At 50.6% G+C, this 25,832-nt stretch overlaps 9 protein-coding genes across 9 annotated transcripts; 3 read left to right on the forward strand and 6 right to left on the reverse strand.

Annotated features, from left to right (window-relative positions):
• Positions 1-809: 809 nt before the first annotated feature.
• N7458_003476 (class I SAM-dependent methyltransferase) lies at positions 810-1,643 on the forward strand (the record flags this gene model as incomplete). Its single annotated transcript, XM_056906859.1, has 1 exon — positions 810-1,643. One exon carries the CDS (start codon positions 810-812, stop codon positions 1,641-1,643), a length of 834 nt encoding a protein of 277 aa, XP_056770966.1.
• A 1,384-nt stretch (positions 1,644-3,027) lies between these two features.
• Positions 3,028-4,686, reverse strand: N7458_003477 (putative clock controled protein (Ccg-8); the record flags this gene model as incomplete). The annotated part of the gene is made up of 2 exons (XM_056906860.1): positions 3,028-4,244; positions 4,386-4,686. 2 exons carry the CDS (start codon positions 4,684-4,686, stop codon positions 3,028-3,030), a joined length of 1,518 nt encoding a protein of 505 aa, XP_056770967.1.
• Positions 4,687-6,271: 1,585 nt separating this feature from the next.
• N7458_003478 (RNA dependent RNA polymerase) lies at positions 6,272-10,141 on the reverse strand (the record flags this gene model as incomplete). The annotated part of the gene is made up of 1 exon (XM_056906861.1): positions 6,272-10,141. The coding sequence occupies one exon, from the start codon at positions 10,139-10,141 to the stop codon at positions 6,272-6,274; it is 3,870 nt and encodes a 1,289-aa protein (XP_056770968.1).
• A 703-nt stretch (positions 10,142-10,844) lies between these two features.
• Positions 10,845-12,713, reverse strand: N7458_003479 (Amino acid/polyamine transporter I; the record flags this gene model as incomplete). Its single annotated transcript, XM_056906862.1, has 5 exons — positions 10,845-12,087; positions 12,147-12,303; positions 12,359-12,369; positions 12,422-12,479; positions 12,536-12,713. 5 exons carry the CDS (start codon positions 12,711-12,713, stop codon positions 10,845-10,847), a joined length of 1,647 nt encoding a protein of 548 aa, XP_056770969.1.
• A 685-nt stretch (positions 12,714-13,398) lies between these two features.
• Positions 13,399-14,703, reverse strand: N7458_003480 (aromatic alcohol reductase; the record flags this gene model as incomplete). The annotated part of the gene is made up of 4 exons (XM_056906863.1): positions 13,399-13,776; positions 13,851-14,177; positions 14,257-14,541; positions 14,617-14,703. The coding sequence occupies 4 exons, from the start codon at positions 14,701-14,703 to the stop codon at positions 13,399-13,401; spliced, it is 1,077 nt and encodes a 358-aa protein (XP_056770970.1).
• A 3,575-nt stretch (positions 14,704-18,278) lies between these two features.
• N7458_003481 (uncharacterized protein) lies at positions 18,279-19,160 on the reverse strand (the record flags this gene model as incomplete). The annotated part of the gene is made up of 2 exons (XM_056906864.1): positions 18,279-19,052; positions 19,113-19,160. The coding sequence occupies 2 exons, from the start codon at positions 19,158-19,160 to the stop codon at positions 18,279-18,281; spliced, it is 822 nt and encodes a 273-aa protein (XP_056770971.1).
• Positions 19,161-22,772: 3,612 nt separating this feature from the next.
• N7458_003482 (uncharacterized protein) lies at positions 22,773-23,145 on the forward strand (the record flags this gene model as incomplete). Its single annotated transcript, XM_056906865.1, has 2 exons — positions 22,773-23,115; positions 23,138-23,145. The coding sequence occupies 2 exons, from the start codon at positions 22,773-22,775 to the stop codon at positions 23,143-23,145; spliced, it is 351 nt and encodes a 116-aa protein (XP_056770972.1).
• Positions 23,146-23,381: 236 nt separating this feature from the next.
• Positions 23,382-24,049, forward strand: N7458_003483 (uncharacterized protein; the record flags this gene model as incomplete). The annotated part of the gene is made up of 2 exons (XM_056906866.1): positions 23,382-23,824; positions 23,857-24,049. The coding sequence occupies 2 exons, from the start codon at positions 23,382-23,384 to the stop codon at positions 24,047-24,049; spliced, it is 636 nt and encodes a 211-aa protein (XP_056770973.1).
• A 409-nt stretch (positions 24,050-24,458) lies between these two features.
• On the reverse strand, positions 24,459-25,472 carry N7458_003484 (putative carbonyl reductase; the record flags this gene model as incomplete). Its single annotated transcript, XM_056906867.1, has 3 exons — positions 24,459-24,706; positions 24,762-25,145; positions 25,223-25,472. 3 exons carry the CDS (start codon positions 25,470-25,472, stop codon positions 24,459-24,461), a joined length of 882 nt encoding a protein of 293 aa, XP_056770974.1.
• Positions 25,473-25,832: the final 360 nt, after the last annotated feature.

A 25,832-nucleotide genomic window follows, 5' to 3' on the forward strand; every position in this document is an offset into this window, starting at 1 on the left:
ATCACGAACAAACTTTTAGCACGAAACTATCTAACTTTTCATATATAGCTTGCTTGGTACCATCCTCGGCCCAGAATATATCCCCAGCATTTCTCGCCAACTGAACCATCTCAGTCTTACTGAATCCACCGTAGATATACACCTTTTGCATGTTGCCATCGATCCAAACATCATATATCAGGGTAGGATCATCGGTATTTATGCAAAATTTCACTCCCCTATCCCACAACTTCCGAATCCTTGGGAATAAAACACCCGTTACAGTTCTGCGGTGGTACGCATGGGGACATAAAGTCAGATCAATATTTCTATCCACAGGGCCTTTCCATAGCTTCTCCTTGTCTTCACCATCCAGCCCGTGATCGATCCGCTCTACACCCTCACCATCGCATACCTGGAATATCGCCTCAGCCATGTAAGAATGCATATCCTTTTGTCCAAAGTCAGAGTGTATCGTAACATGCAGGCCATCTGCACGAGCGAGGGCAAATCCAGCAATTTTCCATTGAATCTCCCTTCATCTTCACGTATGAAGAAGGCATCAATTTGGGCGTAAGAAACTGGGGGCCATCACGAATGCTGCAAAACTCTAATGTAGCCAACAGAGTAACATTGGTTTATGCTTTGTCGTAAGCTGATGGCCAAAAACACGTGCATTCGCGGGGTCATCTCGTATGAGGATCTCTGCCTAACATGGTCGGTTCTACTTAACAGTCTACTCCTTCTTTCTATCTCGACTCGAGATCACTGCACTTGAGGAAAGACCTGTTACCTCCCAGTCCGTCAAGTGGTAGTCATTTACCACAAAGATGGCCGCTGCCAATGCAAATCCACCTGCCCAATATTTTACCTCGCTCGCCCGCAACTATGGTCGCCAAACTGGCAACTCAACTCGTGCCTTATTTTCCTCAATTTATGGGCGCATCAAACCGACGATAACCTCATCGTCAGTAGTTCACGACAATGCAGGTGGTGTCGGTACTGCCACATCAGTCATTCTCGACAATCTCGCCCCCACGTCTCGGGACGACATTCCAGAGATCCTGATTACTGACAATAACCCTGGGATGATTGCAGCAGCAAAGGAGGCTTTCAGGGAGATGAACGCCAAAACCACTGCCATCGAAGCGGATTCACAGGATCTAAGCACTATCCCCAACGGGAAATTTACCCACTCGATTCTCAACTTCTCGGTGTTTCTTTTCCCAGATGCGCTTGGAGCATTGCGCGAGATCCATCGTACTCTCCAGCCGGATGGGGTCGCAGTGCTTCTTACATGGAAGCGATTCGGATTTGGGGCAACTATCCATGCCGCACAGAGACTTGTTCGCCCTGATCTACCGCAGATGCCAATTCCCGGTTCACACTTCATGAATGAGGGTGTGTTGGTCGAACTGGTCATCAAAGCTGGATTCAGCGCGGTAAAGGTGCAAGTGGAGCGAGATGAAACCGTCAGAAAAGCCGGGGACCTTGAGGGAATGAAAGAGTTCATGTTAGCCGATTTCTCGAAGATGGCGACGAGAGGCTGGACCGATGAAGATATGGGAAGATGGCCCGCGGCTGTTGATGAGGCCATTCAAAGAGAGGTTGAAGAATATGGGGGTATTCGATTCGAAGCTTGGACTGTGATTGCTCATAAGTAGGCTAAGGAAGCCTCGGATTGGACTTTCTAGAAGCCTAGCTACATGTCCTACCAAATGAAATGTGGTATCTTTACTTTCTTTGAAACTTGTATCCCCAATTGCTTGTCAGTATTACCAGCCGATAATACAGCTTTGTATCTCGAGAGAATCCTTTTCCTCGAGGTCTTTCCGTGGGTATGTATCTGTCTGATAGTGCTCTATCCGATTTTTCTTCTCTCATGGGTATTAGAAGCTTCAATCCTTCAAAGGCAAGCACTCTGTTCTATAAAGGCACCGTCTAAAGAATTGGCGAAGGTTTCATTTTCACCGTATCTTAAAGTTGCGTATGATGCATGATCATCGTTGGTCGCCTGGTCATGTTGGTAGCATAGGACTATCTTTTTCGTCAAAGCATATTGCACCTCGCGGTCTCTCCGCTAATCACGCTGTAGGGATATCCGAGCCATCTTCATCCAGTCAAGCAGCTTCGGCGCCTACTGATAGCTCGTCAAAGACGAGTATAAATCGCTACCTTTCAGGGTGGCTGAAGGCAGTGGAAATTTCATCCGACGGGAAATACAGGGTGAAACCGAGAGTTATAGGGTCATGCTGGAGACCTGTATAAGTGCGAAACCTGTACAAATGATTGGTATTTGGCCATCTTTGGACTAACTGGTCAATCCAAACACCCCTTTCAAATCAACAACAAATCTTGGTATCACGCAGCCCTCATGCAGATCGGCCCGACGAGTAGCAGGTAACTGTCATCGATTGGAGCAGACTTGCCACCACAGCCAGCCCGCCAGCCAGCCACCACCTGCATCGGCAACACGGTCCGCTTTGATCATGCTGCATACTTGTGTCTATCGTTGGCGTGTTAATCTAGGGCTTACGACTCCTATTCTCAAGAACTAGGTACTTACCATTGTACGGTTGTTGATTGTTAGTATGTATTTCAATCTGAGGCCCCCCACTCAGTCAGGAATTGTTCGCACTATGTCATAACCATACTTGCTAGCTTCAGACCATGGAAACGTCACTTCTGGCAGTTGAAATCTATCAATGTGGATTCAACCTAGGCATAGAGAAAATTGGAAGAATCAAAAAAAACCCGAAGCACCTCGCAATCCGGCTAAATTGCAGAGAATGTCAAAATCCACTAATAGATATAGAGACATATGAATATGTAAGGAGAGAGAAAGAGACAGCAGTATATAGAATGTCGAGTCTCCAACGAAAAAGGCTAAATGGAAAGAGTGATAAGGAACAGGTAAGGGATATCAATCATAAAGAAACATCAAAGAGAACATAAGATGAAGACAAAAAAAATAAGCAGACAGAAAGTAAAAAGGAGAACAGTCAAGGAAAGTGGAGGTATTTTAACCTCTTCGATCTCAGATCCAGGTTATGTCTTTTCCGTTCCAGTCATCTGCACATCCTCCTGGGGCGCTGACTCGGTAACAATAGGCTGCTTGATATCCGCGCCGTACATCTGGGCATCTGGCGGGGAGGGCATGTGGTTTTGTTTCTCCGCATCCGGTGCGGCTTTATTTTCGGGGCGCTTGCGTCCCAAGCGTTCACACCAGTGCTCAGCACTGACGAGAGTGTCGTTTACGACGCCACTGACTTGGCCCAGGATATCCAGGCCTTCGTTGGCGAGGACCAAGATGCGGTGGGCGCCGACGGTTGCCTCCGAGGAGGCCTCTGGCGAGTCGGGAGGTGGCTGCGATGTGCTTGCCATCTGGAATCGGTGGGGAAGGGATGTGAGGTGTCGGCGAACCAGGTGTCTGGCATTCTCTGGCAAGGCACCTCCAGCGTACTTGGACACAACGTCGACAACCTGCTTCAACGTAGACAGGACGTCGGCCCTGACGGCTTGAATGCGCTGAGTCAAGAGAGAGGCGCTCTCCGCACGCTGCCCACTTTCGAGATCAGTTTGGGATTGTTGCTTATGCTTCTCCCATTCCGTCATAGCATTCTGAAGGGCCACAATGGCTCGTCCTAGACGTCCATTCGCCCAGCGGAGCCAGGTCAAACAGTACTGCAAGCTTCGCAGCGACTCCTCGCTCATTGCAACTCCTAATCCCGATGTTGAAATAACTAGTCGACTTTGCCATGTAGGATTCTGTCGACCAGGTTTTTCCTCGTAGCGGGGTGACCGCATCTCGTCGTATGGCGGGAGTGTCTCCGCCATAGACAGATCAGACGAACTGCGAGTGCGCGCCGGCGTCATCGTGTTCTCCGGTACCTTCTCCTCGTCTACTGTGTGCGCCGCTGCCTCCCCGCTCACCTTGCGACGTTTACTAGAGTGTTTCGAGTCGGAGCCGGATTCTCGCCGTTGCAATGCCCAGCGCAGACCACTCTCCACACCTGTCTTGCGACCGACCGTTCCAACGGTATTTGCGACTGGCGAACCAATGTTGCGCTCGATAAACTCGGCTCCGGACTTGAATCGTGCCGAGTACGACTTGGAGGTAGTGTATGCGGAGACGGACCCGTTGATAGCGGAGGAGATTAGCGGGTGGGAAGAAGTGAGTAGCGACAAGAGCGGCTCTGGCTGCGGCGGGTCTGGCGACGCTGCTGGCAGTGTCTGTCGCGGTACTCGAGGGGATTGACCAAATTCTAGAGGGTGAAGGATTAGCCGAGATGTTTGGTCTAGCGCCGAGGTTATCCCTGCGCCTGCAGCGACGAGGGCCACGAAGTCGTAGTTTTACAGCTTTTCTTGCTGCGTTGCACAAGATTGAAGAGAGACGGTAAGCATACCAGACCGAAGACCTTCGAGAGCTTGGGCAGCCTCGAGGTCATCCATAGAAATCACGCTGGTGGCCCGACGAGAACGATCGTCCGTAGTAGTAGTATCGAGATCCATCACGGCGGGATGGGCATTATGTAGGGCTTGCGGGTGTGGTGGATGTAGAGGTGGAGGAGGAGGAGTAGCAGCAGCAGCGACAGTGCCTCCGATGGGGGTTGCCAGATAAGAGGGAGCGGCAGGTTTATTCGAATTCGAGGAAACCGGTGAGAGCGAGTCTGTGGCGATGGGGCCAGAAGGTTTGTCGGCCTCCATAGCTGCGGGTCTTTAGAGTCCAGCAGCGAACAGGTCCAGGTTCCCAATTCCTGAAGGGACGACTGACTGGACAGTTGATTTACGCCTTGCACGTGAAAAACAGCAGGATGAGCTTAGGTAAGCCGGCCAAAGTGGCGCCTTCACATGTCGTCCCAACGAAAAACTGACTTCACGTCCGGCCGAATCTGTGCTTTTCATTCGATCCATCCCCGTTTCGGTGGTGGGAGTGCCCATTTGGGAGTGGCCATTTGGGAGTACTACTTTCTTACTGGATTCGGTCCCGCCTATCCCTACTCGTCCGAGTATGCTGGACGTCGCCGCACTGCATACTTATACAGGAAACCATACTATCGGTAGTCTGAGTCTTATGCATGATTTCCCCTCCTGATACTGTATACTGCTGCACCCCGTACCTGAGCGTGCTTCACATCATTATGCTCTGTTTTGAATATCTCTTTCCCGTGGAGAACAAGAAAGAAGAAGATCGCATCTGAACATCCCCTACGGGCGGGTTAGACCAGCTTATCCTTTGCCCGGACGAGTCTGCCCCGTTGCGTCACATGTCAGCGCCAGCAAACGGAGGATATCCGACCAGTCCAGTGCAGACTTAGACCTGTACGTATTTCATCGAGCGTGGAGGAGCCATCTGCCGCAGTCCCTTGCCGATGATTATCGACCTCCCTATTCCAGGTAGATTTGACTCGATCGCAGAGATACTCTAGTACGCCCAGTCTCGCTGCTGACGACCGAGAACCCACCACCGGGGTTCGTACTCGTAAACCCGTCGGCATTTCAATGCAGTACTGTAGTCTTGGACGGAGTAATCAATACTCAATTGCTCATAGGCGCTGAGCGCCCCACACGTTGGGGTGCCAGGAAGCCCATTAGTAGTACAGTACCCAAAAACCCAAGAGCGTGACAGTCACCAAATGGGTGCGGGGATTGATAGCCACTACCGACCGGCATGTGAAGTGGGGGGTTTCGTCTTAGCAGTGGCCTTTTAGGGCCTAGCGACTGTCCGTTCCACAGCTATTTCTTAACGCCGAGTGTCCGTACAGTACTTGTTCAGCGACTAGTGGCGTGCAGAGATGCGGAGATCCTATCGTAGGAAACTGTTGGAGTAGCTAGTAGCATTTAGCCAAAAGAACACTTTAGTCTTCCCCAACGTCTACTGTAACTCAGTCTGTTTTATCCTCATTGGTGGATCAATACGATCATCTATGGTTCCAATATGTGTGACTTATGCCCTGTTCGCTTCGAGGCTCAAGCACATGCGATACTCGCCAAACCGTAGAATGTAAATCCCAAATCCTGTGCCGATCAATGGCTAGGGCTGAGATGCTAAAATTCTAAATTAGGGAGGTGGTAACCATAGCCTATCACTACAGTATGTACTATCCTCTATTGATGTGCATCTCTAGCTAAAGTCGCATGTGTAGACATGTCCAATCTTCACAAGTCGCTCTTCAGCATCCACTCCATATAGGCCCAAGTGCAAGAACATGACACAAAATAATGCAAGGGTATCATTTGCCAGCATAACCCAAAAAAAAAAAGCCAAAGACATAATTGATGATCTTCATCCTTATTCCACCGACATCCCATCATCCAATTCATCATAGTATTTCACATCCTGGCTCAACAAAATCGCCTCCAGAATGGCATCTTCCCCTTCATACTGACTATCCTCAACCTCGGCATTATGCACAAGTAATTCACCCGCCACGAGGCGAGAAGCCATCTTCTGATTGATTCGCAAACAGGCCACAACTTCATTGGCAATAGTCCGTGACGGCACAGTGGAAGACTTCAATTGACACAGCGCGTCGCCAAAGGCACGGAACGGGAAGAACGAGTTTCGGTATCTTCGGTACGCACATGAAGCAAGCAGACGGCGCCATTCATACGCGCTGTTGCGCCATGTGTGTGCGAGAGGATGCGATCCGGCTTCCGGGGGTGATAAGGCTCGGGCACTTTCGGCGGTTTGCCGAATGCGAATGGTATAAGGCATCTCGTTGCTTTTCATGGCGATCCAGTCTTTGTGTAGCTTTTCGATGGATTGGGTGACTTTGTCCAGGTCGAGTCTGAGATCGCCGCCAGACTCTTGGTCTACTTTGGCTGCTTCTGAGGCGTCGTTCCACGGACGGGCGAGATCGTCGTCTATCTCATCTGAGGATTCCGATTCGGGGAATCGGCTCTCCAGTTCGGCCAGAATTTTGTATCGCTCCTTTGAGGCAACTTGGAACTTCAGATAATCAATGATATTGCTCATCTTTGGCTTTTCGTCGGAATCTCGGTACGCTGGAGGCGGCCGTCCGCGTGGACTGATTTTCTTGCGAAATGCTTGCCATGCCTGCTCCGAGAGATGAACACCGCCTTTTCGTCCATCGACCAAATGACTGAGCAGGCAGGCAAGCTCTTTAGCTTGCGGACAATCAAGTGATTGATGATACGCAATCCTCTCATGCTCGACGGTGCAACGTCCGAGATTTGATACGGTAAGGTTGAACTCAAAGGCACCATGCAAAAACTCCTCGGTAGAATGCACCTCGGACATTGGAATCGAATACTTTGTCAGACCAAAGTGATCAAAAGGTAAAGATTCCGTAGGCATGTTGGAATTCCGGAAACTTTTCACAATCCTCGGGTCCCAGCAGACCCAAGGCGTATCGCCATCGTAGTCACCGCCGGAAAGCATATCAGCAAGAGGCTGGTCTCCTTTCGTCGGAAACACAATCACATCTTTGAAATGGCGAAGCTCGCTTTTCCAAACCGCCCGCCGCCGCTGAATATCAGACGGAACGTGAGCGGGGAGTCGACCGACAAGAACGTCCATACCCTCCAATAGGTTATCTTCAAACTGTCCATCGGGATCCTTCCAATTTTTCGAGAATCCAAAATGAATCTCATCCGGCTCGAGAACCTCGTACGGATCAGCGATGCAAAACGCATACGTCGAAAGTGGCACCTGGATATGAAGGTCTTCCGTATAGCGATCAAGAAGATTACTTAGGAAATACTGGATACGCTTGCGAAGGGGATGGAATGTCCGCGGAGCAAATCCTGCCTCACATAAACGCATGATAAACTCAGCATCGTTGGCCGCCCATCGATCCAGCTGCCGAGCCTTGTTGGCTACATTCTCACCCGAGGATCTGAGCTCCTGCAGCAAAGCCCGGCAAGCAACGTTGCTGTTGCGATCGAGCACATCAGCTAGTTTCTCGAAGGGCTCTCGGATACTCTTTCGAGTTAATTCGGCAATGTAATTACGACAGTTTCCACCGTGGGCGAGAATAGTCAAGAGCTGGATGTTTAGATCGACGGGGTTCAGGGGTTTGGACCACTTGACAACCTCGAATGTCAATTGCTCGGGATCAAACGATTCGCTCCAATCTTGAGGATGTGGGTGAATCTTGAGCTGGGTATCGGATATTTGGATCCAGATATCGCTGCCAGCGCCCTCACCAAAGCTGCGAAGTGAAGATTCATGTCTGTCCACCATCCAGAGTCCCTTGGCCCCAGCAATACGACCTTGGAATGCGCTGGGCGTGGCGCCGGTGATACCCAGCTTATCACAGATAGCATTCGCCAAACCTCTAGACATCAGGGCGCAGCCATCATTCATTTGAAGCTTTCGCGAAGGGTCATCTCTCAAGCGGACAACCTGAGAAGGTCTTAGAGTCACAGAGGCGAACGTCTTGGACAAACCTAGGGAAATTCGTTGGAACAGTTTACAGTTGCTCTGACCAGTGTTTTCTGCAGAGGACATGTGCCACTCAAGCAAGTTATCCACGCTCATTGGAGTACGCGTATTGCTCTTTTGATGCGGTGGTGCAATGGGAAACATATGAAGAGGATTGTGATTGAAATCCATTCCATCCACAGCGAAAAAGTCAATGCGAAAGTAGGGATCCTTCCTCTCTTTACCCTTGGATTTCCCTTGTTCGACAAAGAACGGTCGCCACGTTCGTCCCAAGCATTTGTGATCATGTCGCGTCAGCCAAAAAGCAATGCTTTGGCGAAGCACGCTTGGATGGTCGAGGAATTGGAGATACTTCGGTGGCCGAGCCGGGGCTGGCAAGGTAAGTGTCATGAATCTATCCGATCCAAATCTCCGGTGAAACCGACACGTCTTGTCCGTCTTCAGTGGGCCAAAGTTCAATTTAAGGATGCCAGGCTCGGACTCTGAGCACCACTCGAGATTGCCAGACATGATGACCACTTCTGAAGCTTTCTCTGTCTTGAAATCGTCCACAGCTGCATCCCAAGCCTTGGATGGGGATCGTTCCGGGACTGGTCGTGCACAACGCTGGGTATGATTGAGTGTGATCCACTCCCAAAAAGAATCCTGACTCGCAAAGGGGGCTTTATCACCCTTCAGCATGTTCTTCAGTGGCACATTCCATGCTCGTCCAATCCGTTCCAACTCATAGCGAAACCTCAAGGGGATCTTCTCGTTAAGTGTTTGCTCAAATGAGAATGGCCCGTGCCGAAGTAAACTATCGACTAGTTGATCTCGAATGGCACTCTTTTCGTCCATCGGCTCGACCATATCAGTCATGGTTCGCTCCATCCAACCCACCACAGAATCCGTGTAGCTCGACTGCGTCGCAAGTGGCTCTGTAATGTCTGTGTCAAAAGACCGATTCAAACGAGATGTAAACACTGAAGACACCGAGGTCGTCGTCATAAAGCTTGTGGTCAATTCTTCGCTTGCAGGTGGAACTGCATCGTAGCCTTTGCTAGGATCTGTGCGGAGAGCAGGCTGATATGCAGTCAATCTTTCTACAAAGCTGGAGGGTGGTCTCATCGTCCCCAATCGCCCATCAGGAGCAGCTAATCCAGACCCATCCGAGTCATTCGCACCATCCTGAACCGCCAATTCAAGCTTCGCCAAGTCAATCCCAGGCGATCGGACTGGCCTGGCAGATCTTGTCGGCGAATTAGGCGCAGTATGAAACTCGTCGTCCCCCTCATCCTCCGCTTCAAATAATCTCCGCTTCTTAGGTGACCCAGACTGCGTGGACCGATCCGTGGAACTTTCCGAGACGTGTTTCACTCTCAACGTCCCACCATCCGCTTCCCAGATCTCATCTTCAATTAACCTGTGCAGATATTCCAGTCGCTTATTTCTCTCCTCGTCGTTCAAAATCGTCGGCTCTTCGCTGCGTTTGCGTCTGGTCCGGGTCGCGTGCACGTTCCCTGAACGGGTCCGGGGTAAATTCTGCCCATCCACCCATTCGTCGAAGCCATGGATCAACCGATCCAGGCCCGGTTTGCGCTGGTAGTAGAGCCGTTTAAGACCCTTGTACACTCGCCACCGAAGCGAAGTTTGCGTTTCAAGAGCTGACGGGGAAGAAATTTTGGGGTTTGGAATTTCAAGACCGTATAGGTGATTCAAATTATCGATGAAAGGGCCGACATTCTGGCGCGGATGCTGTGGGGTGATTGGCATGATCTCGGTCAGGAAAGCAGAATGCTGACGGTGGGGACCGTGAGCCCAGTCAGGAGGCTTGGGGTCAAAAACAGTCCAGGAGTCGAGAATGGTATTCAAGCCTGAAATGAGAAGAAATGTTCGAGTCAATGGGCAATCCAGCGCGCATCCCTTATCAGTTTCAATTCGAGTGTCGAACAGAGCCAGCGTGGGGTGTAAACAAATGAACCAATCTGGACTTTTCCAAGGCCCTGCGCATGGCCTAATTTAAGGGCCACTCGAGTCGGGCAAAGCGAAATGAGTACTTCCGGCTGCAGAAAAAGCAAATCTGACAGCCTCTGCCCGCTGTCAATTTCCCCGCGCGCAGGGGTACAAGGACTGGTCAAAGAGATGAAATTGATACAGCATGGCCGGGCTGCCCGTGGGACGGCGTTGCTTAGCGCCCGCAGACCCACCGAGCTGCGAGTTTGATCACTCGCGATTGCGGGCACAAACAAGGATGGTCAGATTAGACCAGTCAAGGGAGGAGAGAGAGAATGACGAATACGAGCAATAGAAACAAATAACTTTAGTTCCTCGGATGAGGCTAACGATCATGCATTGACACGATATTGAAAGGTACCGCATTCTCTATGTTATACAATGAACCAGCACGGATGTATTCCACAGGAGTGAAGGCTAACCCCGGGTGAGACACAACTCCTTTCTTCCGCTTTCACAACTGTTACAGTTCAATCGCCGGCCCACGGTCAGGTTGTTTGTCGGACCAGAAATCAGCATCCTTGGGGTCAATATGCTTGCTTTTCAAGGCAATCTTGTGCCCGACATACAACATCACGTAGATGGGAACCCCGACATACCCGGCCAAGAATTTGGTCGGGTCAAACTTGATCTGCGACCTCTGAATGGAAAGAGAATTGAAAATCATAGTCGATGAAATGAACACACAGAGCACCAGCCCCAGCCAGGTTCCCGGGAGACCGAAGCGAGCCTTGAATACCAGCATGTCGTCGGATATCCCCTGTGCCTTGCGAGCTCGCACAAAGCAGATATGAGTGATAAGGATGGATATCCAAGTCAGAAGGCCAAGCATTGTGACCAAGTCCACCAGGTAAGCAAAGACGGCCCTCGAGTCTTTCGAGACGTTCAGGTAGGCCCAGGTGGACATGCATGTGGATACGACTAGTGCGTTGACGGGGACCCCGTTGCTGTTGACCCGGGACAGGAAAATGGGGGCTCGATGTCTGAGGGCCAAGTCGGAGAGTGCTTTGGTAGCCAAGTACAGATCGTAGGTTGCAATTGAGAGAACGAAGAATAGGATACATGCATTCAAGATGTGAGGAAGAGCGGCGATCCCAGCAGCAAGTAATGCCGCCACAAAGGGAGAGGCGGCTAGCCTCTTCTTCCCCTTTCCAAGTGTATGAAAGGACAGGTCGACCGTATCATATGGAAGGACCATGCCGAGAAGAGTAATTCCTAGAAGATGGAAGACCAGAATCCGATAGAAGGTATGTTTGATGGCACGATTCATGACCTGAGGTACATTCGGCGACCGGGCCAGGATACCAGATCGTTCGCTGCCAATATACGCAAAGGTAGCGGAGGACATGGCTCCACAAGTTGAGAAGAAGACTGTCATCATACCGCCACCGCCATCCTCGAAGACACCTGGGTATTTCCAGTATAGAAAGCCCCTGACGTGGGGAAGGTGATCTGGTCCTCCTCCAAGAACGAGCACAAGAGACAAGATCATGAGGCCGCTCATAACAACGAGTTTCAATGCCGACACGTAGAATTCGATCTGACTCGGCAAGGTATGGTGGATATAATTGAGAGCCATGATGATAGAAATGAAGAGGGTGATCCATACTCCAGGGTTAACCCGATCAGCATCCACCCACAACTCCATCACGAGGGTAGCAGCTGTCAACTGATTCGGGGTGATGACAGCATATTTGAGCCAGTATCTAGAGGATAACTTGTTAGTCGATTGAGTATGCGCAGGTACAGGAAGGACTGTACTCACATCCAACCCAGTGCAAAGCCCAGCGCCGGGTCACAGAAGCGAAAAGCCTGGTCCGCCACGGTGGATGGTTTCGGCAGCCACGCACCAACTTCTCCCAGTGCAGAGAGAACGAGAAATACTGTGAATCCGACAAGGGTATATGAGACCATCATCGCCGCTGGCTATACTCATGATGTCAGCATTCCCATTCTATTCGGAGATCAAGGGCTCACCCACGCCGCCCCTAGGTCAATGTCAGCACATGCAGTCTGCGGCAACAATGAAGATCAACGTACATGGCTAAAGTTCTCCCACTGCCCACTATCAGTCCCGTACCAATGGCTGACCCAATACCTGTCAATCAGCATTAGCCGACCCGTTCGAGGGAACAGGGAGGGCATCGAACGAACTGATGATCCCCGCTCGGCGAGGTGACAACGCTCCATAGATGTCCGTGAATCCCGTCGCAACGTCCTTCGGCTTTTCCGATGAATTATCTGGTGGTGTCGTCGAATTGGGACTAGTGATCTGCCCTTGGGAGCCATTCGAAGAATGTGTCCGACGCCGGGGGTGCTGTGAGTCTTCCATTTGCAAGGAATTGTGAGCATGGTACAAGAGTATGTCAAGCGATAGATCACGCTAGAAAGGTTAGACGACAGATCAGTGGCGGCAGTAGCTGGCAGTTGAAACGGAAAGAGCGAGTACGAGGAAGGCGCCAACTCAGACGCAACAAGCTGCAAATCGGAAGTATGTGTGAATCGGTATTTCTTTCTTTCTTCTATATGCAAGGACGATCCGCTCCGTAGAGACGGGCCAAAACTCAAAGTGCGTATAAAACAGTACAACCCAAAATAGCAAAACCAAGTCCGGTTGAATGCCGGCAAATCTATCATTGCCACGCAAAGCATGTCGTCCCCAATGGACGATGCACCGTGGCCAACGTGTTATGGTTCAAGTCACCGTCAGTTCCGTGGATACCGTATGATCACAAACGCCCAAAAATCGGTAGGCCAAATAAAAAGCATTCAAGACGCCCAAAATGAGAACCAGCAGGGAGCCAGCCCCCATTCCTTTCTGTTTCGGAACCCGTAGGTAGGCTCAATTGGTGAGAGGGGATGTGTATATCATGAAAATAAGCATTCTTGCGAAAACACGAGAAAAAAATGTTGCCCTGGTAGGAAGTGTTGCCGAGAGCGGTCGGTAGTCGTCACATGGACCAGTTCGAACAGCAGCCCGGGGTCAAAAGAAGACGCAAAGATGGTGCATCATCCGTTCATCGCGACATAAGCGAGTCGCTCGACTCCGTCCGAGGGAAGATACGGGTGTAGAGCGAGTCGCTGGATTCCGTGCGCGGGAAGTGGCGCTGGTGCTTGCGCGAGATGATTCGGTCCTGGTAAACACCCTTCGCGGTGCCGCGCACCACAGACTCGAGGTACTCGCGGAAGTCGGTCGGCTTGAAATCCGGGTACAGCTCGGGGGTCAGGTGATAACCAAGATACCTGGCATACTCGGGGTTGTTGTCACCGCGGATGCCCCAGGAGTATTGGTATTCGGCGAGGTAGCGCGGGATGAACTTGATCGGATCGAAGGGATAGGTTTCGCTGGCCTGACGAGCTGCGAGAACGCGGCTGCAGATAGTCTCTTCGGAAACCTGTACATAAAGAAAATCAAAGATGAGTATACGTAGAACCAGAAGAGGGGCGTTCATTGTCGCGCAAAACATACGTAGTTTCGGTCGACCTTCTCCTCACTGATCTCCTCCATCAGGCTGTAGATCTGATTTTGCGTAGAGACCAGGTTGTAGGCGAGAATCTTCTTGTTCAAGGTGCGGGGGTCATTGAGGATGAGAGCCATGTAGCGACCGATGTCGCGTAGATCGGTGAGCGCCGTGGGCATGTTTCCATCGCCAATGATCTCATCGTTACCAGAGGTCATCGCATAGTCAACGCGGCCGGAGACAAGGCGAGGGTAGGAAAGCTGGTACCACCAGCCAACATCAACGATAGTGTAAGGGAGCCAGAGCTGGCGGATCTGGTTGTAGACAATTTCTTTCTGGAGCGAGAGAAAAGCAAAAGTCAGCTAGAGCTCGGGACAGCCATGTCGCACTCACGCCAGAAGGGCATTCTCATACCTCGTCACGTAGCCACATTACACCACCAGGCGGAGACACGGTGATGAAACCACAGGGAATGAATCGCTTGACGCCGCACTTCTTTGCGGCCTTGGCGAGCGGAATCTGGTCTTGCTGCTCTGCAGGGCCGACACAGCTGATGACGACATCGATCTCGGCCAGGACTTCGATGAGCTGCTCCTCGGGGGCCTTCAAGTCACCCTTGCGGATTTTGATTCCTCGTTCCTGGAGCTTCTGAATGGCGGGCTTGTGTACGGAGATGGGGCGGACGAGGGCGTAAACGTCCTATGAAAGGATCAAATGTATAGTTAGTGACCGCTGGGCTGCCTTGGAAGGGGCTTTGAGGATTGGAGATCGTACAAAGGAGCCATCTTCAATGAGGCCGTTGGCAATGGAACCTCCGGTTTCACCCGCTGCGCCAACCAACAGAACCTGAGTCTTGGCCATGTTGGATAGGCGTTATCAAACGGACAGATATCAGTGGAAGTCGTAGACGGTCGCTGGGATTGGTATTTGGTGGGATGAGCGAGATGGGGGATGGGAAATGGTGGTGTTGATTGGGAGGGTGAAGTGAATCAAAGGGAAAGAGGAAGAACGGGGACGGCGGAACAGGAAATAATCAGGCGTGGGCGAGGTGATTAAATTCCCAGTTCCAGCGAGAGCCCACCGCAATCCACCCAAGGATGGTTTGGCTACCCACTTTGTCTCCCATCCGGACGGTGGGTCGAAGAGTGGATGTGAGTTCCCCTCGTTTTGAGGGGGGAATTCTTTTTCAGTCGGGCACCGGACGTCATGGTTCTGTCTACGGTGGTCGAGATGGCATTGTCCATCGCGTCTCTTATATGGAATGACGATACGTAGCCCATTCGTCGCAATGGCTCACTGATGTTCTACAGTTTCTCCGGCGTGTTTCAACCCTTTCGGCAAGTACAAAAAGTTTTTTGGCCTCTTTACGGGCCGGTGGCTCGGGACAAGAACCCTAACCAGAGTCGGGGTCGCCTTTACGTCATACGGCTTCCCGGAGGCTTGAAGATGACGGTCATGCTGGATACAAGACATTGATGGTCTTGGAGAAGGAGGGGGCATAGGTCTCTCCTTGGACAGAGATCTATCGAGATGGCATACATTCACAAGTCTCCTCAAACCGATAATCAGCTCTCTGCGCTGGCGAGAGTTTAGCTGCACCGATAATCACTCCAGAAATAATGGGGGCCTTAGGGCTCGCCTCATACCTGCGCATTTAACAGTGGCATCTTCATCGGTCACAAGTTCTCGACCATCACCCCCACGTCAGCGATCTTCATATCAGCATCGCGGTCTTGGAAAAAGAAGTCAAGTTCTGTCCAGTGGCACGGTGTGGACTGTGACGAAATTGCGGCCAACCACGATTAGTCAATGGACAGGCCCCAAGCGCTCATTGGCGGATCGCGCCTCAAAAAACGGAGACGCCCGTCCACGGTCGACCGAGCTCCGGTTACCATGCGGCTGCCCATGGGAGAGTATTATTGAGGAGGAATTCGAGGGGCTGTGACTTGACCAGTTAGCCTTTGCCTGGATCGGTTAGGGTCCGAGAGGGTTGCGCAAATCATTCGGGGATCCAATATGATCCCATATCCAGAACCTTACCAGGATGGAAAGGACCAGCGGAGGGATTGCCCAGCCACAGCCGCCGCGAGCGCGGGAGATCGGTGCCTGGGCGTTGGACCAGTCATTTCTTAGCTGAACAGATCCTGGCGACCTCGAAAATACTGTATGTCTGTCATAACTCTTCCATGTCTGCACCTGCACTGGGAGGTGACCCCGTTCATCGTCCCGGATTTTCACAAGCGTGCTTCCCCCAGCATTGTTTGAGGGGGTAAGTGGGGTTTCCTTTTGGTCACTTGGCCGCGAAAACTGGAAGGGCCCCTCGATTGAGTAAGCAGAGATGACGATCTCGGAAAACCCACCCAAGAATCGCATTTGACAAAGGCACGAGTCCTGAATGTGAAATCGGCGGTCGCACGGTGATTCATTTCAAGGCTAGTAGATGACAGGCTGGAGTTATCTGGGGCATGTGTTCTCCACAAGTCGTACATCAGGGTGGTTTCCCTCGAGTGGACGGTGAGTTGGCAACGACCCGGTAAATATGTAGCAGATCTAAGCGAAGGTCGAATTGTAGCCAAGATCTGCCTTGGAATCTGAATATCTCTGAGTCAGCAGCAACGATATAAACCTAGTTTCCACCTTGGCCTTCAAGTTCTTGAGGGAGCACGGGGGATGCCGAGGAGGAAAAGGCTTGAGTGTTGACTTTGGCGGTCGACGTTGTCAGAGGCTTTGGCAGGTGACTTTGCAGCTGATCTCCATTCTGCACCACCCGATCCAAAGAATTTACAATGTAGCCAATCTTGATATTCAATGAGCAGCTTTGACTTGAATACAAACGACATGCATTCTCAAATTCCTTGCATAGATTAAGTGTTCATTCACAGTGCATAAGTAGCCATCATTTGATTCAACCACCAAAGCTCGTCGTCGAGCCTGACAGAAACATCTGCTACAAACTAATCAACCAATACTTCCCAAGGTTAGATACGTCCTCATGACACCTCTGCTGTTCAATCTGAAGTTGCCCAGCCGTCTCTGGAAAACCGTGAAGACCGCGAAGTATCTCAGCGGCTGCAGTACTGGAGATAACAGCCCTTCTCGGTATCAGCAAGCAGCTCATCAAGACGTATGTCTAAAAAAGCAAGGGAACACTCACATATCGACATTCTCGGCCTTGATGGTGGTCCCAGCATCTCTAGAGATATGGGTTAGTTTACTATCTTCGTAGATGGTGCCATACGGTTCTCTCATACAGCTATGCATTCATCGTATCCTCGTCGGCAACGATCCTCCCCCGGCGGGATAACGGGCTCATTAGCTTCAACTGGTTCGTTATGTTCCTCCACGGGGGAGGCAATGGCCAGGGTAGCAAAGACCAGAGCGAGGATGGCTAGCGGACGCATTGTGTGATGTGCGAATAGCGGAGTTGATGGTGCTGAGACAGCTAGTTAGGGCCAAAGGTGGAACTGGCAAGACTGGCTCCTTATGGGTATCCTTGAGATGATCGATTTCGTTGGGCAATTTATATCTGACAAGAAGGATGCCCATTGTGTGTAATATGACTTGCACGTACCATAAGGTAACACCGGACAAGCTTGAAGCCAACTGGATAGACCGGTACCACGAGGGAGTTGAAAGATTTCCAAGTGTCACGAATAAGACCGTAAAGGGCGACTCTACCTATCATTAGTGAGCTTCGGCTGTTTCACGAAGGAGTTTACTCCATGGGGATTGCGCAGGGTAACCCGACTCCTGCAGCTTGAGCGAGTCTCTTGGTAGAAGACATGCTATATCCGACCTCTTTACCGCCACTCGACGTGACGATTCTGTTAAGCACGTACTGTAAAGACATTATTCTACACTTGAAGAGAAAAGATGAGGAATCGATAACACAAGTACAATCGTTGGAGTCATGATGCTTGATTGACCATTCAAACTCCGCTCATCGAGGATAATATAGTTGATAGATAATGGTTGAGAAACTTATATTCCGTTGGTCTCAAGACTAAGGATATGATGGACGATCACAAAATCAAGATCCCATATACCCTCCGACCAGTCCAGCTGGCCAAAGGTCAAAGGAAAACCCCGAGCAGACCTGTCCAGCCAGGGTGAACAAAATCCTGGGGTACATCTTGTACAGCATTGACACAACAAAATCAGGACAAAACAGCGAGTGGAATGCTAACATATGTTCAATATTTCATTCCGAACTGCCTCCATATGCGTGTAAGATTCAAAAAGCCACCTCCCCACGGGGAAACTCGATCCTAACTCCGCGTGCCACATCTGAACCCAAAATAGCCGCCCATACATGTGAAGAAACAAAGAACAATGGCCCCGACCCAAATTCCGAGCAACACCAAAGAATGAATGGGATATCATAACGTAAGACAAATCCGCAACGCCCAAAACTCCCTCCAAAATGAAACATCGTCTCAAAATCCAGAGCTCTGCAAAATCCTCCCCGGTCGAAGCGTCGGCTCAGAATGTGTGATCCTCTTGAGCTCCCTTACATCCATCAACTTTCCCCGACAGTAAAGCCGTACCGTGATAGTAGCCCTCTGCTTGAGCAATAACATCTCCCGCTGCTTCCGTCGCTCTTCCATGATAATCGCCCATCGAGCCCGGACTTCAGCCACCCGCTTGCGTCGCGCGGGCCAGGCACGCTTCCACATGAGTGTTTGGTGCATCATTTCGAGGTTCTTGTCATTCGGCCAGGCGGCGTGCCTGCACCCCTGTGGCCAGACAGTGTCCAGGTTGACGCTTCTCATGTTGTCAATGTCGTCCATTTTCCATTGCCAGTGGCGGAGTTGTTGCATGTCGTCTGCATTACGGCAGAATGTGAGCACCCCGCGGTGTGCGAGGTAGTGCTGGCGGATGTGGAAGTCGATTTGATAGTGGGCGAAGAGCATGGCGACTTCGGGGTCGATGTCTTTTGTTTCATCGAGGAGGTGGTTGAGGGCTTGTTCGACTAGTTCGTAGTAGCGCTCGCGCTGGGAAATGGAGATGTGTTTCCAGAAAGATGGCTCCCCGGTGAGTTCTTGGGTGTTATCGGGGGAGATGTTGTCGTCTCGGGTGTTGTTGTTCAGGAAGAATGGTGGGTAGTGGGAGGTGATGTATGCGCCCTTGTGGATATCATCTGCCATGCTCGCTTGGGTAATAGCGATCTGGCACGTTGTGCAGTGCAGTGCCTCTTCTAGTCCTTGGAGCTATAGATCGGTAAAGGTTAGTACAAATTCTTCTTCCGGGAAGCAAGATCGTTGACGTACCAGCTCCATGTCTGCATTTCTCTCGTCTTGAGCTTCAGCGGTCTCCATAGTCACGGAGGCGAGCGCAATTCGAATTGTAATTGTGTGATGTATCTTTCAATACGGTGACTCTCGAATGTATTGATAAGTTTGTACGTGGTGAACGAGAAGATTCGCAACATTCTTCTTATATCGTGTCCAGATGAGAGCGCCTGCGACTGAAAGACTGAGCTACCGACACAATAAACTTCATTGGGGCTATTGTATGAAAGAACTGAATGTGTTGGAAATAAAGTTCCGATGACCGTTGGGGGAACCGCGCTCCGGAGGTTGAAGCAAAACAAAGATCCTTCAAAAGCCGATCCAGAATCTAGATTGCAGGGCAACAAAGACCTCACGCAGAGTAAGTCAGAAATCAGTCCGCCAGCTGAAGGCCCCCGTCCAGCCCCGCGATTATAAACAAAATAGCTACGGTCGCAACGCCATTCTCCGGTGGTCCGCGATCAAATCACGGGTCTTCCGATCTGAGCGCGGTGCGCGGTCATCTGTTGATAAACGCGGTGAAGGTGTGGGGGGCGTGACGGGGTCAGACGGAGGTCACTGGGTTTCATTCGATCCTCGTCCTTCACCGCGATTTGGCCTGCTTAATTCCCCCACACACGCGTTCAGCCGATAGATCCCGATGACTACAATCTCGAGGCTAAATCAAGATACATTCTTAACGCTGAGGGGGCCTTGGACCAATAGTTAACGTGCGATACCTGCCTACTGCCCAGCTTGAAGCGGTAAACCTGCTCGGGGCCAGAATATAGATCATTTATCTTGCTGAGCGGAGCAGATGAGCTTTGGATATAGCAGTGCTGCTGATCTCAAATTATTGCTTTGGTTGTTTAGTGAGGAGGCCTTGTTCGATATCTCATTTGCTTAATCTCAACCCTTGCAAGTAGTAAGGCCTAGCTAGCTGTATACTATTGTCCGTGGACGATACTCGGCTGACCCCACAACAGAATTTACCAAGCCTAGCCTCATGTTTGGTAAGAACAGCATCAATCTAGGGTCTAATTTCCAAGTTGAAAGTTCTTCTGACTCCTTTGTAATTCCATTGCAATAACTATGCCCTGCAAGAACCTATCTTCCCGTGAAAGGGTGATCCCTACAAAGATGTTAACTCTTCTGGCTTCAATCCGCGACATCCAGCATTAGATGCGAACGCTGCATTGCAGGAACTTCCATACTGGGCAACACTTCTCCATATAGAGTGTCAATCGTCATTGTTTTGACAAAGGTAAATGTGTCTAGTGCGGCCTAATTCCCCTGTAATCGAAAAGACGGTCCCAGTTAGCAGCACAAAGAGAAAAGTTCATAGATAGGCACTCCACTTTCTTGAAGTCACCAAGGCGCGCCTGAAGCTTAACATCCCTTGTCGGGTATCAAGTGGATAGATTGACTGTTTTAGACTAGAATAGCAATTAAAGATAGAGGACTAGAAATTACCTTGATTCCGATATTATTTAAGTCTAACCAAGGGATGCATCTAGGAATTCACTTTATGTAGTTCTGACCTCTCTCTCTCTCTGTGCTACACTGGGATACGTCAATGTGGTAATGGTCTGCCCAAGACTTTATTTCTTTGTTACTGTAGCTACTAAGCCTGGGAGAGGTCCGAGGGATAGCTGAACCGCAATCACCCCCGATGACTCGATTCCGGCTTTCTTTGTTTGAGAACCAGGCATCGCCCAGCACTTCGCTTTGTTTAAGTTTCTGGTGCTTTCTATGAGCCCTCGCCGTCTTCGATCTTATCCGAGCACTCACCCTCCCCCCAACTTCCTTTTCTACAGATCCAACTTTCCTTCGCTACAGAGTGCATGCCAAGTTTCCTTCTGCACGTACCTCACTTCATCATGACTGGCATTCTGAACCTTTCACCAGAAGTCTTGGTGATGCTGGCAGAGAAGTTCGAATACCCATCGGACTTAGATAATCTCGCGCAAACATGTCGTCCACTTCATGGTATTGCAACTCACATGCTTTACAAACACTTTGCCCCGAGTCTCCGTTTGGAACACCGATCTTGCATTTCAATAAATGGGAACATCCCCGCTTTGGCCAAGCTTCTCTCCTATGCAATTGATCTGGATTATACACTGTGGGGGTAGTACTCCGTTGGCTCACTAGCTGCTCGCCACGGGCAGATCGAATTTCTAGAACGACTGATTGAGAGTTACGGTCCATCTTGGGTGACCAAGGTTTTCGAGAGGGATGTCGAAGGTTGGGTTTTCGGACTGAAGGTTGCAATGTGGCCAGGGTCGCCTAAAAACCGCTCTGTCGCTGATCAAGCACGGTGTAGCCGCTAGTAGTAAAGAGCCAACTCGCCTCATCAGGCTGATCGTCCAGGAAGCAGCTGCTAAAGGGTTCTTGGGTGAAATATTTAGCGAGCGACGCTCGTTGTGACCGCGCTTCCTGCAATGAGGATGAACGCTTTTTCCCTATTTATAAATCGTCTAAAGGAGGCCACTTAGAGATAGTTCGGTTCCTAGTGGAGGTTGGTTTTGATCCGACTCGCAGAGCTTTCAACAATGAGTCCTATGCTCCCATATATGTCGCAGTCCGCATGGGGCGCGGAGATGTGGTGGGATATCTGCTAGAACTCGAGGCGTATGCAGAAAGCCCATATCGTCCAGAGCTGCTTGAGGCTCTTGCGGAAGCCGCAGCATCACAAAAGCAGTTGACAGTGGCGCTTATCCTGAGCAAGGTCCACCTCGATACGTTGATTAAGAGCTGCAGTAGTCTGGAGCGCACACATCTGCTTTTTTGCGCGATAGCATTGAATGATGAAAAACTTGTTCAGAGACTGTTGGCCAGGGGTTGTTGGCCTTTCTATCGATTCGAAGGAGCGGAGTCAGCCTTGAATATCGCTACCATGTTTGGCAACGAGAAAGTTCTAGAAATGGCGCTCGAGGACTTAACACGAATTGGATTGGACTCGGTGAGCAACTACCTCCATGGCAGATCGGAATGATCCGGTCATCTCCATAGAGATATGCTTGCTCAGGTAGTCGCTTGCAAGCGGAAGCCATTCATCGAATTGATTCTACCATATGTCAAAGATGCAAATGACATCAGGCACTTCGGATTGCCTACGCTCCTCGGGAGAGACGATCCTTCCGCTATTAGTGACGTCCTGCTGGGACATCTCTGGCAACTTTCAAGCAAGAAAGGCCAAGATTGTGAGGAAATCATTTTTTGGGGACTTCTATATTATTCTGTTGCGATTGTTAAGCGGATGGTTCGCAAGCGAAGGCTCCGCCCATTTGATATCATTGGTCCTGAGAGAGGGAATCCCGTCAGGGACGTGTACATGCCATCAGACAATTGTGCACTGCTGGAAAGTGCAGCAATATTGGGTTCTGCGAAGTCATTCACCATGATCCTCAGCCGGAGTGCCGTCCTGACCCCAAGTGTTACCTGTCACCTAGTCCTGGGTTATGCTGCTGCGAATTTGCAGCCAGAAATCTTCTTAGACTCTTCTTGGACAAGGGCTTTGACATAAATGTTACAACGACCATCGCTGAGTCGTCAAAGAGTCCCTTACTCGTTTTGGCTGTAAATGCCCGTGTCAGAACAGGTTATCATTCATCTGGAGAATCTTGGGGATCCCGGCGACTTACCACGATCAAACTCATGATTGACAGTGGCGCAGATATGAATGCAGTGGATGAGGAAGGTGCTACTGCACTACATTACGCCACGTTGGATAACTACAACTCGGTCGTGACTGAGCTCCTTCGTAGTGGGGCCAACCCTCTGGCTGGAAGGGAAATCTCCATGTCAGCACTATATGCTGCTGTTCAGAGACAAAACTCTGAGCTTCTCACGAAGCTCTTGGCAGTCATAGAGCCTCAGAGCAAGACTCTTCGGGATTTCAAAAAGATGATGAAGATCTTTGCAGGTTTTGAAGACTATTCACGTATCTTAAAGCAGGTCAAAAATCATTACTGGCGCATGCGTTATCCTGTTCCGGCGAGTGAGTCTTTCATTCTTTCAAGTTATATGATAAGTATTTCGTTTCCTACCCAGAATGATATTATTTTTACCTCCATATGGAGTTCCAAATACATAGCAAATAGATTCACGAACCTAGAAAACGTAGTTCAAAGCTGGTTGCATCACTACATCGCCCGTCACCAGCAAACATTGGACGCTCGCGAGTTGTCTCAGATCTGGTTCCCGCACCGTCAAGATCAGCAACAACAACCCGTATCCTAATCAGCCTACCTGACCAGGCTCATAATGACCGAAAATAAAAAGGCCTCCCTGCCCTTTCCAGCAACATGCATCCTCGTCTCTTTCGCGTTTACCTCTTACCTCCATCGCACCTGGATCTCACAGCAAATTCGAGCATTCAAGCGCCTCATCCGACACACCGCGAGCAAGACCAAGCGTCCAGTCCGCCGACAGCCACAGCAAATTACAGATACCTGGTGCAATGTAACCGCATCGAGAAGCTACAACATCCTCGCTCCATCTACTCGAACCGGTACAGCCAACGAGGTGCTCACGACCTACTCAACCAACGAGCACTCACCATGGGACTCTGACAACACCAGCACAGACACTGCATCCAATCTAGACACGGAGAACGACTCAGATACCAGCAGCAGCACCGAAGATTCAACCACTCCCCTTCGCCTCCATCCCGACCAACCTGGATCCTCAATTCCACCGGCCGATACGTACTGAACCGCGCCCCCGGACCACTTCCGAGCGTACAATGGGAAATCGAGCTCGACGAGAGTATTCGCAATGGCCGTGGCCCGGGTGCTTGGCTGGACAGAATGATTGACAGGGTTGTTCGCCTTGTCGTTGGGGATTTCGACGCCGAGATGCGTGCTCAGATTGAATTGTCTGCTGTTAGCCGCCGAGGAATGGTCATACCTGGAGGGTTTCCAGAGATCTAGTGTTGCGTTTGGGCGTTTCGAATCATGCAGCCTGATGTTGGACATTCGCGTTATTGGCCCGCTAGACGGTAGCGGAGATGAGAGCGGGTTGCTTAGTGGAGATCCCGGGGATGAGGGGCTTTCATATGCATGGTCTAGGGTGTTGTTAGCTCGGGAATCGGAGTTTTGTCTGTGTGTGTTGGAAAACTGGGGGATGATTGACTGTGGCACTCAAAAAACAGGGAGTTGACTTGGATTGTAGAACGATCAATGAGAAGGCCCAGCTCTATGACCAGCATTTCTGAATTCAATGCTCCAAAGATTCTTTTGTATCAATCCTCTAACTTGTGTATACTTCAAACATAGTCCCGTAAATGGAAAAGATTCGCTCAATACAAAAAGGGGCATTCTATCACCTATCACGACCAGTTTATGGGGCGCAGTAACCACCGTCGACGATGATATCGGTGCCGGTGGTATAAGTGGAAGCATCCGAGGCGAGGTACAGATAAGCACCCTTCAACTCGTGCGCCTCACCCGCGCGACCCATAGGGATCTTGTCCCGCCAGAGTCTCTTGAACTCCTCGGGGGCGAATTTGGAGATTTCTGTGAGGATATAGCCGGGGGAGACGGTGTTAGCGCGGGCAAAACGGACCCATTCGACGGAGAGAGATTTGCCTGAACTGTGATTAGAGAAAATATCATAATCAAAATACCCTAGTGGAAAACGTACAGAGATGAACAACGCCACTCTTGGCGGCGTTGTAGGCAGCCTGCAACTGGGGGATGTTGACAATGTGACCGCTCATGGAAGCAGTAGCAACGAAGCTGCCGTATGTGAAGTTGGTGAGCTTGTTGCCATTGATATCAGTGCCTTCCTCCTTCTGGCGGCGCCAGTGTGAAGCAGCAGCCCTAGCGCAGTAGTAGGTGCCGTCAAGATCAACGTTTATGACGTCGCGATAGTGCTCAATGGATCCATCCAGCATGGGGCCTTGGATCCAGGGAATACCAGCGTTGGCAATAAAAACGTCTAATCGGCCATTGAACTCTTTCACCACGGTATCAGTAGCCTCTTGTACAGCCTTGTAGTCGGTGACCTGGACCTGGTAGGCCTTGGCTGTACAAATTAACTCAATTGTCAGCCCCCGTGAACATGACCGAACGTACAGAATCCATCAGGCTGCAGCTACTTACCCTGGACACCATACTTCTGGGCAATCTCTGCCGCACGCTCGGCGGCCTGTCCGTTGGAATTGTACCACAGAGCAACGTTAGCACCGGCTTCAGCCAGGCCGTGCGCAACGGCCAGTCCAATACCGGCACCGGCACCCGTCACGATGGCAGTCTTACCCTTCAGGGAGAACATGCTCATTAAGCTAGGGTGCTCGGGGGCGACGGTGTTGTCGTGGAGGAAAAGTCCATTCTGAATTGGGCTGGCAGCCATGGTTGATCAATGACAATCGGAGTGAGAAGGTGAGCGATGTAAAAGACGCACCAAGACGGGAGATGCCCTTAAATATAGCTCTTGAGGGGCAACCATCTCCGGTAAAAACCGAACATCCCCTAACAGGTCGCGACACAAGACGGTGACTATTGCCCGGGCCTTCTGCGAAAAGAGAACTGGTACAGTTGCTGTGGGGCGTGTACTGTACAGTTGCTCTGCCCACTAGGAGTTGTCCTCCAGTGATAGCTCGTTGTTTCTGTGGGTATGACGCTAGGCGCCATCCAGAACAGGCGAGGAGCGGGTCCTCGAGGGAAAGGTGGGATAGACACCGATCACAGCGCCATTGGCTAGGAGTCGAGC

This window comes from Penicillium daleae (assembly GCF_028827525.1).
Source record: "Penicillium daleae strain IBT 16125 chromosome Unknown utg000002l_segment0_segment0, whole genome shotgun sequence".
Classification (NCBI taxonomy): Eukaryota; Fungi; Ascomycota; class Eurotiomycetes; order Eurotiales; family Aspergillaceae; genus Penicillium; species Penicillium daleae.